Genomic DNA, 11112 nt, shown 5'->3' on the forward strand with positions numbered 1-11112 from the left:
GTAGCCCACAGATTATTAGAAATTTAAATAAATAACCAGCATTTTGTAGGTGTGCAGGGGAGACTGTGCCTGTGAGCCTCAGCCCTGCTCTCTTTACAGCTGATGCTAATTTTGTGTAGTTTATGTGAAGTGTGAGTTTTTTGAAAGCATATCTTTAAGTTTTAAGTTTTTTAAAATGAGGCAGGGATTCTGAGGAGTGGTTCTAGGCACACAAATGCAATGCATTATGTGTATGTGTATACAAACCCACATAGCTTTTGCTATCTTATGGGTCAGCACAGTTTTAAAAGAGATCAAGATTTAAATGTTTTATTAACCTAATACATTAAAATATAAGGAAGTAGCAGCAGTAGAAATAGAGTAAAAGCCTTTTTTATTGTAACTTTCTCAATCTGTGTCTCTAGGGCAGCCTGCTGGCAGCCAGGAGATGGAGAGGCCCCATCACAGTCTGTCAGTGAAGACTGTCTGTATCTGCACATCTTTGTCCCTGCCACCACTGTAAGTAAGAGATGTAATTAAAATTAAACTTTTTTGTAGCTGAGGATTGTCTCTTTTCAAAGTGCTTTTAATTGGCATGAATGGCTGTTTTGCCTGTGTTGCTCACAAAGCCTGCAAAGTTAAATTAGGCACTCTGGTGTCTTTACTGGTACAAGAGTATTCCCTACAGGCTTTGTGTGAGCTGTGCTGGGTGACTTGGAGGACAGCACACTGAAAAGCTAGGAATAAGGGAGAGATAGAGAAGGAAACAAAACACCATAAGAAGGTGACAGCAAAGGAGGAGAAATTAAGGACAGAGATGGCAGTGTTCCTGCAAGCAGACCATCTGTCCAGGAGACAGTAATGCAATACAATACATCAACATTTACCAGCAGCCAGGGGGCTGCTGGTGGTTTTTTTCACCCTCCTCTTTACTGTTCCCCTGTTTACATCTGTAGGAGGTCTGTTGGGAAATGAGAGTGGCAAGCAATGTTGGATTTGTGGCCAGCTCACAGAGCTTAAAAATAGACGTTTCCAAAAATGGCTGGGCCGCTGGTACAATATGAGGAATTGTCATTTGAAAGTTCTTGATTTTTCTCATTCTAAACAGATATAAAAGAAAGCTCTAAATTAAAGCCAAGCTAAAATGGTTGGCCAGCCCAAGGGGGCTGGGGATGAAGCTGCTGAATAACATGTGAATCCCATTGAGGAGTGGGCCCAGAGACAGGAACTTTTTCTTTCCACAGTACTGGCAATTTTCAGAAGGTGATGGTAGTTGTAATAGAAATTTATAATCTGTCATACTGCATGTCGAGAAAGAGCTGGTATAGCAATCTGACAGCAGCACAGAGAGTCCCTTGCAGGCCCATTTTCATCATCAGAGAGACCAGCAGTCTGTCTTCTCCCTGCAGCAGGAGGCTGTCATTTGCCTTGAGTGCAGTCACCACTTATTGAAAACATCAGGTCACTGTCCCAGGCAGTTTGCCATCTACGCGTAAGAGCTGCTTTCAAGATACTTTATTTGAAAGCATTGTATTTTCCACCAGACTAAATAGGCTTGTCTATTCTTCTTCTCAGTCCTATGAACTGAATCTCTTCTGTCTTTTGTAAAATTGTAAGGCAGAAGTAGGTCCAATCAAGAAAATCAGTTTCACATACAATAAGTCTAGTCCAGGAGAGAGCTAAAATTTCTGGTTTTGCAGAAGTAACTGGGAACAGAAGGCATTGAATTTTCTTGTCTCTTTTTGTGGCAAGCTCTATTTTTTACTCACATGCAGATAGATAGCTATATATTTTCAGCCCGTGGGAAGTTAAATTAGCTAGTAAGTGTGGAATATAAAATCTCCCAAAGAGCAGTGAATGCAGAGGTCATTCAGGAGCATTTAGAGCCTCAAAAACAGCACAGTGCAGGGACTGCTGCCTATCACCAAAGGACTCTCAAAGTGTCAAGCAGTGAAGAAGGTGAATGACATCATTTTACTTCCATAGCTACTGTACCACAGTTAAACTGGCACTTCTGACTTTTTTCCACCTATAATTATCACCACCTGTCACACTAGCTCAGAAAAGCTGTGTTTTGCCTTATTTAGAAAGGGTTTAATTGTAAGATCAAGACTTTAAAATCTCCATTAATAGAGATTAAATAGGAAAAAAAAAATAAACCCTCTCTCTTCTTTCTCCATTTCTTGCACATTCCCATCCTTATTGTGTCATCCCCATTTTACTCAATTCTTTACAGAGCAATAGTGTACAGTAGTAGAAGCACTGAAGGTTTCCTGTCTTGGTGGAGCTTAAATCTGTCCCTGTCAAGTAGCTCATCAAGTGTTTTACAGAAGGATGAGCAGGGAGGTTGGACCAGATGGCCACAACAGTGTTCCCTTCCAAGGTTAACCATTCTGTCATGGAGAAGATGCTTGTGAATATTATGAAGCTTCTCAGACTTCCAGCTGACTTGCAGCATCCTGGTGGCTGCTGAACTTCATTACCCCATCAAGGTTTGCACATGGAACCTAAGCCCCTGCAGTCATGAGACCATGATGGAGCTGCTGGGCTTCCCATTGCTTGGTGCAGAAAAACAAATGGGAATGCTGCATCCAGACACTTGGCTCTGTGCACAGTCCCAGTGCTAAATCTTCCCCCTCCATATCTGTTGCAGCTGTTGTAAATGGCTTTGGTTTGCCATTTCCAAAATTTACTGCCCATCTTTGACCTTTGTAAGCTTTTTATTGTGTAAAGTCACTCAGAATAATGTAATATGCAATTTACAGGGCAGCTGGAGGTCATGGTGCTGTGGAGACTGTGGACATGTGGGAAATGCTTAGTATGAGCCTCAGGCTTAACCATACTGAACTGAGGGGATGGAGCAGGCTCAGTATAACTGTTAATACCATTTTGCTGACATAACTCAATGTGGTTGTATTTCAGAATGAATTTCCATGTGAAAACAGATGATTTCATTTTTTTCTTCACCCCCATCTCTCTCTGTGTTGCATGCAGTGCGGAAACGGGAACCAGGGACAAGGCACTGCAAGTTAGGCAGTTTCAATTCAACAGAAGTTCATGAGGGAAAAAAGCTATCTCAGTGCTTGTAATGTCTTGTGTTTTCTTGGCAACATTGTTATGTTCACAAGAGAGCCCCTGAACTGATTCATCAGAGAGATAAGTGAGGAGTGCCCACACAACTGTGGGCAAATTAAAGGCAGGTGAGGGTAGTTTGCCTTCTAAGCTGTAATTTTGCAAGATGCTGCAGCCATCGCTGCTCTGCTGCTTCTCCCATACAGCCATTTGTGTTTCTGCTGGAGACATTCTTTGCCAGAACAGATGGGACTGCTGTGTTTAGCTAAGCTCCATCCAGAAAATAACAGCAGCAGAGCCCAATGCCCTCTAGGTGCAGGGAAAACCAGCCCCAGATGTACTTTGATGCTGCTATAGAAAAGGGAAAAACCAAACCAACCTCCTCCCTTATGGTGACTGAAGGATGTTTCTATTAAGTGTCTGTAACCTGCTGGTTAAGTTCTGAGGTGTCATGGGGCTGTTCTGCCTTTTCCTGTTGATGCAGCAGCAGCTCTGCTGTGTGTGCAGAGAGGGTCCATACCTGGTGCTGCTTTGGGAAAAAGCTTGTGTTTCTGTGCAAAATCAGGTGGCTCTGGCAGGAGTGTTAGCATGGGTGCAGGCTGGGACTCCTGCCATTCCAGGAGTCCTGATGGGCTCTTTTGAGGCAGAGTCCATCTGTATTTGATGAGATGTGGGTCTCTCCTCTGCAGAGACAAAGTCCTTGCTACAGGATCCCTCTGTGTATCTGATAGGGGAAAATTTCCATGGGCACTGAAGGAGTATGGAGTGTTATCAGTATCAAGTGACATTTTTGAGACTAGGCAGTGTTTGGGTGCTGAAGACTCGAGAGCAGGAAGCAGCTGTGCACAGCTATAAGTTAGTCTTACTCAAGATGGAGCAGCCCAACAGGCCTTTTCCTTCTGTTTCTCACTTGTTTGAATTTTTCCTGCATGTTTGTGTAAAGCAGATGTGCTCTAGCAAGGACAAGCACACCACATGCTCAGTGGTCAAGGCACCAGGAGCTGGCCTAGAGGAGATTTTGGCTGATGGAATATGATGGTACTGTTAGATCTACTTTATACTGGAGATAGTGTCCTCTTTATGATATTCAGGTCATTGCAGACAATTTTTAGACAATTGTGGACAACACCCTTTAAATTCCAGACAGATGGGCAGATATTCCCTCTTTATGGTCACTCTCAAAAAGCTATAAATGGCTTAGATAATGTTCAAGAGGAAGCTGCTTGTGCTCTCATCAGTGACCTACCACAGCAGTTGGCAACAGGAATATTAATCTGTCATTGTCATGGCAGGTCAAAAACATGTCAGTGTTGGTGTTCTTCCACAATGGAGGGAGTTACAATGCTGAGGAGGGAAAGACAACCCTGGATGGGTCATACCTGGCTGCCATCGGTAACATCATCGTTGTGACAGCAAACTACCGGGTCGGTGTCTTTGGCTTCCTGAGCACTGGTAAGTCATGGGTTTCCAGAGCAAGCACAATTATGCATTCTGTAACTCTTCTATTTCGTATTTTTATTTTTTCAAATTATTTTTTAACTCAACTGACCTATATCTTTCACAGTTTTGTTGTTTTTTTTTTTCCTAAATTATTGTGGAAAAAAAATGGCCAAGAAGTAGTGGGGCTTGATCTGAAGAGAAAGGGGAGAGGCTGGGGGAACAGGGACAGGAACAAACCCAACCCAATATCTATATCAAAGCACTGGCTAGACCTGTGCTTGCAGATGAACTTCTGGATATTGAGTTTTGCAGACACATGTGAAGATAGGTTAGTATCAAAATTCTTGCTAATTCCAGTGGCCTGTCGTTGTGGGTAGAGTTTTCAATGATTCCAACTTCCAGCCTGTTCCATCCATGAAATGTTGCTGATGCTCTCTTGTGCCCATGTCAGAGTGGGAAGAGGCAGAGACAGATAATTGCAGGTTCATGGTAAGAAGGGTGTGAGAGGATGGAAAGTAAGGCACAATGGGAGTTGGTTGATTCCTTAACAGTTCAGCCTGACTTCTCTGAAGGACTTGCCACATTTAATATGAATCTGGACTGGCCTGGATGTGACTGAACATTTGCATGTTCTATGTTGCAACCTTTCCCCATGTTCCAGTGTAAATGCCAGTTGCCATTAAAAATTACACAAATTCTCATTACAAATAGGATTTTGTCTTGCATAAAGAGGTATGAAAACACATTCAGTCTCCCTAAATCTTTGGGGTAGTGCCATCTGGTCTTGGGGATTGTTTTTTTTTTCTTTTGCCTTTTTTTAGCCATGCCTTTTTAAGCAAGTAGGGAACACCTTTCTACCATCTTTCACTTCTGCCTGGGGCAGGGGAACTTAAGGTATAAGCCATTGAGAGAAAATGCAACAGCTGCAAGTAGAGCTCTGTCTCAGTCTGGTGGCAACCCTTGGCCTCTTTAGTGGGAATTTTAATACATTTATAACTTTTAGGATGTCATATTTGCCATGTTTACAAGTATCTGACTTACATATGTGGCCTCATGATCCTTTTGAGTGTTCACTGCTAGTGATGTTGGGTGGATTTTGCCGGGTTTGAGGTTATAGCTGTAGTTGTTGGTTATTTTTTCCCCTTCTCTGTTTATTGTTTTGTCCAAAGCTCACTCACAGCAAAGTCTCTTTCATTTGGTAAATAGAGAGCTGTAACTACAAGATACTTACTTATTTAGATAAGAATTTGGTTATGGATGTAGCTGGAGAAAAAACATCACTGTTTTCATCAGTGCAAATCCAATGTTTATGAAAGTGGTACCATAATTTCATTTTGTCTAGAGCCAAATGCAGTGTGGATAGGTCCTGTGGGAGCTTCCAGAACACAGCATGGCCACACCAGCCTCCTTCAGCCCTGTGAACCTCACCTCGGTTTCCTCCTAAATGAAAAATGCTGGTTGGGCTGAAAATGATGCAGCAGTGTATATATGATGATGCATAATTTAGGAAAGTTATTTGGTCTCTGTTTCACAGGGTTCTGCTTGCATGTCCCAAAATGTCAATACATGGCCTTGGTGTGCATGGTTGGCATTTCCTGCAAACCTTCAAATAGAGGTGGTTCATTACATGACTTTTTCGGGACCTTCTCTGTCTGTGCTGTCAGGGAAAAGTTCAGTCTTTCCTGGCCTCTTCCTCTTTGGGAAGCCCATGGTGTGTATTTGGGAAAATCGTACAGTCCTAGAATCACAAAATATTTGAAGTTGAAAAGGATTCCAAGAATCATTGAAGTCCAGTTCTTGGCCCTGCACAGGAGACCCCAGGAATCCCACCATACACCTGAGAGTGTTGTCTAATATACCTTGAACTCTGTCAGGCTTGGGGCTGTGACAAAAAATGGGTGATTATTTAAGCCATTAACTATTAAAATTCCAGTATCCTGCACCTGGTCCTTTGGAACTTTTACCATTGGTTTCAAAGGGAGCAGGAGTTCACCCTTAGGGCTTCACAGCAGGGCTGTTAGAAGGCCCTACATTTAGAAATAAAAGTTATGAACTTGTGAGTAATATTAGTTTGATTGTCCAATTAAGCAAAGTCCTGAATCCTCTCAAGTTAATTTGTTATAAATTACAAAACTAGAAAGGAAGGAGTTAAATGGATTTTTAGGGAATTGAAGGGTAGTGAAAACAGGTTTCCTTTTGTGTGGATGGAGTTTTTATTAGTTCTACAGTTCTTCTGGTCTCTCAGTGGCAGGGCTTTTGCAAAAAGTGAAAGCGCTCACTTTTGTCTGAACATAAAAGATGTTTAATTAAATTTGCTATCACCCATTAATGTTGCAAAAAGTGATGCACGTTCTTACTAATGCCTTCACTTCTTCCTTTGTGTCCAGAAAAATTAAGGTGAGTTGCCAGTGATATGAATGGCAAGAGTTTGGAGAAGACAGTCATGGTTTTAGGTTTTATTCTTTAAAGACTCCATGAAGCCATATAAACCAGAATTATTTTCATGCTTTAATTTAGCACTATTGTTCTTCTTCAATTTAATAATAACAGAAGGAAGCACATGAGGACTCTGGTTTCTTTTCAGCTTCCTGTGGTCCGCAGGAATGTGATCCTTTCCTACAAAAAGGCAGTTGAAAAGATTCCTGGCAGACATGTTTCTTTCAGTCTAACTCCTATGAAGGTCCATGCATGCATCCGTTCTCCAGTGTGGTACATTTCACAACCCAGTTGTGGTTTTTGCCAAGGAGAAAGAAACTGGTTATATTTCCCTCTTTGGTCTTTTTGTTTAGTATAGTGAAAGCAAGGCAGATTGTGTGGCTAAAACATTTACATGGATGTGCACATAAATTTTTTCACTAGAGGGATTGAAAAACATTGGAGCAGGCTGCACAGGGCAGTGGTTGAAGCACCATCCCTGGAAATATTTAAAAAGATGTAGATGTGGCACTTGGGGACATAGTTTAGTGGTGAACTTGACAGTGCTGGGTTAACAATGACTTAAGGTCCCTTCCAACATGACTGATTCTATGGTTTCACTTCCTTTGGACTGGTCCCAGTGGGGATGGAGCAAGTCCTTAAAATGAGATTTCCTTTTTAAAGAGTGGGTTTATTTGCTGGATTGAGAGCTCTGGGAACTGGTCATGGTATGCAGAACAAATAAAAAACAAATCATAGAACCAAAAAACTAAGCAGGGAAAATATTTCCTCCATTGCTTCACTGGTGTGGCTTGGCCTGATAATCTGAAGCAATGGCTATAGGCCACAGTTCACTTTTTGGCTGCCCTACTGAAAGGCTGTTCCTAACAATGGCTGTTGTAGTGTGGGCACCTCTAAGATCTGCAAGGTTACCATTTATCTTTCTCCTCTGTGTTTATTCTGCTGTGTAAACTGGTGTGTTTGATACCTCAGGAATTCACTATAGCAGTGTAAAGGATGTACACTTTAACTGCTCTTTGCCCAAGACCTGTCCACAAAGCAGCATCTTTTTATTCCAATCTCTATTAATTTTAATTCACTAGTTTCTGAACCTATCCTTATTTTAAACTTCTACTATTTGGTCTTGGCAATGGAAGAAACAAATAGTTTCAGCTGTGTTTCTATTCACAGCTTTTCTGTTTTATCCTGTGGCTTTTTGGTTTTTTCCAAGTTTTAAATGTGAAGAATTTTAAAACTTTGAAAATGAATGGCTCATTGTGGATTAAAAAGAAGCAGACAGTGAATAATCATTTTCTATTCCTTTTTACAAACCATGGAGGAATTACTTATTTCTGCTTTTGTTGACATAAAATCAAGCTTTACCTACATTCTTGCATCATTAGATACTTTCAGCATTTGTTTCTTATTAATTAAAGTACCAGGTTACCACTTTTTGGTGTTGTAAAGGAGGAGGTCATATTTAGGTATGAGAAGTACATGATTAATTATTTGTTTGTTTTTATATTTACAAAAAAAAAAAATATCAGATTTGTATTGGAGAGACATAGGACAATCTCAAAGAATATAGGCAGAAATATTATAAATTTTAAAATAATATCTGGAAGAAATTCAAGATATTGGGATTTAGGATTGGTCAGGCAGGGCAAGTGTAAGAGGTATGTAGGAAGGAAACATTTAATCAGGTGTACCCCAGGAAAACACTAATCTTAATAGATCCCTTCCAACTTGTGAACTTGGCAAACACGCAGATGTTTTCTTTGTCTGTTTTTAATTCATTTTAAGATTGAGATACTTACGTAGAAAAAGAATCTTATGGCTAAATCTGTGAACTTGAGCCTGGATTTGTCTCTGGCCATGAAGTGTCCTAATGAAGCTTAGAAGTTCATGTGTTATTTTTCTATCACTAGGACAAAGCAGCACCCCTAGGGCTGCCCTGTGGAGTGGTAAAAACTGAAACGAAGTCACTGTGTAAAGCGACTTCGTTGGAAGAGACCACCTCAGACTTTTAGACTCTGGGTATCAGTTTTGTCAAGTTTCAGCTACAAGAGCTGCAAAAAATGTCACATTTACCCCAAATTTCAATGTTTATCGTTTTCAGCCAGTTTTGTTTCCTTTTCCAGGCTCTGCTGAGGTGAGTGGGAACGCAGGCCTGTGGGACCAGCTGGCAGCTCTGAGGTGGGTGCAGCAGAACATCGCCAGCTTTGGGGGCGATCCCGGCCGCGTGTCGCTGGGAGCCGCGCGTGGTGGGGCTGACATCGCCAGCGTTCATCTGCTCACGGACACGGCGGGCGCAGACCTCTTCAGCAGGCTGCTGCTGATGGTGAGTTCCACTCCTGCTCCAGCTTCACCTGCATGGTGAAAGGAAGCTGCTACAGAGATGAGGATGCTGCAGTGGCGGCGCGTGGGTGCTGGCTTTATTTCATCCATACCTTGACAGGGCTGTTATTGCTGTAGTTATTTTTCATCTCACCTGTGACTGTTATCTCCAGGAGCTGGATGCTTCACCAGGATGTACAAGAGATGCACTTTGGTGTTTGATTTACTCATAGTAAGAATCCAGTTTTCGTCACTGTGGTTTTTTGTGTATTATATAAATAACCTTGTTTCATAACCTGGAGGTACAACAGCTTAGTTTCCATTCCATAAATATGATGTTGGTCAGCAGCTTTTAGACTCTGAAACTGATGAGCCAAACTCCCACATGGTAAACTATCCAGTCTTTTTATCGGATCTTGAGACAGATTTCATTTAAAAGGAAAAAAAAAGCAAGTTTCAGGGAGTAAAAATCAGTTTACAGATGGGCTAGTTTCCCATCAGCTTAGACCATTTTCTCAGTCACTCCAAGTGATCCATATCCTTACAGCCTTTCCTGTGTTGAGTCTTAGGACTCTGATAACAGCTTTGCCAGCGTCAATACTGCTGTTTATCTCCACAGCCTCAGTGTGCTCTGAAATGAGGCTTAATCACCAGAGGAAGTTTATATATCCATCAGAAATGGTACTTGGACGAAATGAGCTCTGCTAGCAGTGCTGCCTTGGAACAGTGAGCAGTGGAATAGAATTCTTGATTCAGGAAGCTGAGGGCCCAATTAAATAAAATGCTGCCTTGAATATAATGACATCTTAATTCAGTACCTAATTGTTCTTCACTGTGTCCTTGCTTCAGGAAACATAACTTGCTTTTGCATCCCCATGGCTCAATAAGTTTATTTTAATTGCATTGTTCTATTGGGGAAGGCAAGGGAAGGTTTTGAAAATTGCTGCTCATTAATTGTTTTTTTCTGTCATTTTCAAATAATTCCTCACACAGTTCCTAGATTTTTAGTCAGCTCTTGACATAGAATTTAATTTGCTAGAGGAACCAGAGTACTTTTCTCTCAATTTCCTCCTACTCTGAAGTCACAAACTCTTTACTGACATGGCTGAGGATGGGGCCCTGTGGAAACTGTGCCAGACACAGTGTAATTTAACAGCTGAACCATTAGGGAAGGGAAATGCAAGGACATCTTTGCTTATTGCTGCTTCTGGAGAGTGGTTCCACATTACGTATTTTCTTTCATAAGGTAAGTTTAAACTCATTCTTTCTCCTACAGCAGAACACTGATTGATGGAAAACAGCAGCAAGTGCAATGAGCAGATAGGTGCACAGATTCTTCCCACTTTTCTAGTGTTTACATCATTGTTTTTCTGGGACTGTACAGACCACTGTCTTGGCAAAAGCAGCATCTCCACTGAGTTCAGAGTAGTGTTAATTATTTATGTTGACAGCGTCACATTGAATTTGGTTTTTTTTTTTGTGAAATTCACTGACAATATAAAAAGCAAGCAACAATATAAGTAGCTTGTAGCTTAAAAATAGACTTAATTTGTCTTTTTTTTTTTTTTTTAAGTGGTGCCAAAGTTGTTTTTTCACTTACATCTCCTATAAAGGAATGTGTCTTGTATTTGTTCAAAGACTCCAAAATGATTGAGTACTTTTAATGTTACTGTAAAAAAGGAGGTGCACACAGACTAGAATTATGAAACTGAGAATATATAACAGATATATCTTTCCTGAGGGAAAATCCCTCAATGGAGCTCTTCTGCAGAAGTCAGCTTTGTGCTTCTTGTGTCTGTATTTGTTATGCATGATAAAACCATGCTGTTCCTGAGCATGCAGAGAGGAGTGGTGCATGAAACTTTCTTT

The 11112-nt window shown here is 41.1% G+C and overlaps 1 protein-coding gene across 1 annotated transcript in view; it reads left to right on the forward strand.

Moving 5' to 3' along the window:
* TG (thyroglobulin) overlaps positions 1-11112 on the forward strand; it is a 154895-nt gene that overhangs the window by 81257 nt on the left and 62526 nt on the right. Inside the window, exons 39-41 of the mRNA XM_072925025.1 lie at positions 405-498; positions 4344-4503; positions 9048-9247. Of these exons, the coding sequence (XP_072781126.1) occupies positions 405-498; positions 4344-4503; positions 9048-9247 (454 nt within the window). The remainder of the gene's footprint in view (positions 1-404; positions 499-4343; positions 4504-9047; positions 9248-11112) is intronic.

The sequence above is a fragment of the Taeniopygia guttata genome, chromosome 2, assembly GCF_048771995.1.
Source record: "Taeniopygia guttata chromosome 2, bTaeGut7.mat, whole genome shotgun sequence".
NCBI lineage: Eukaryota > Metazoa > Chordata > Aves > Passeriformes > Estrildidae > Taeniopygia > Taeniopygia guttata.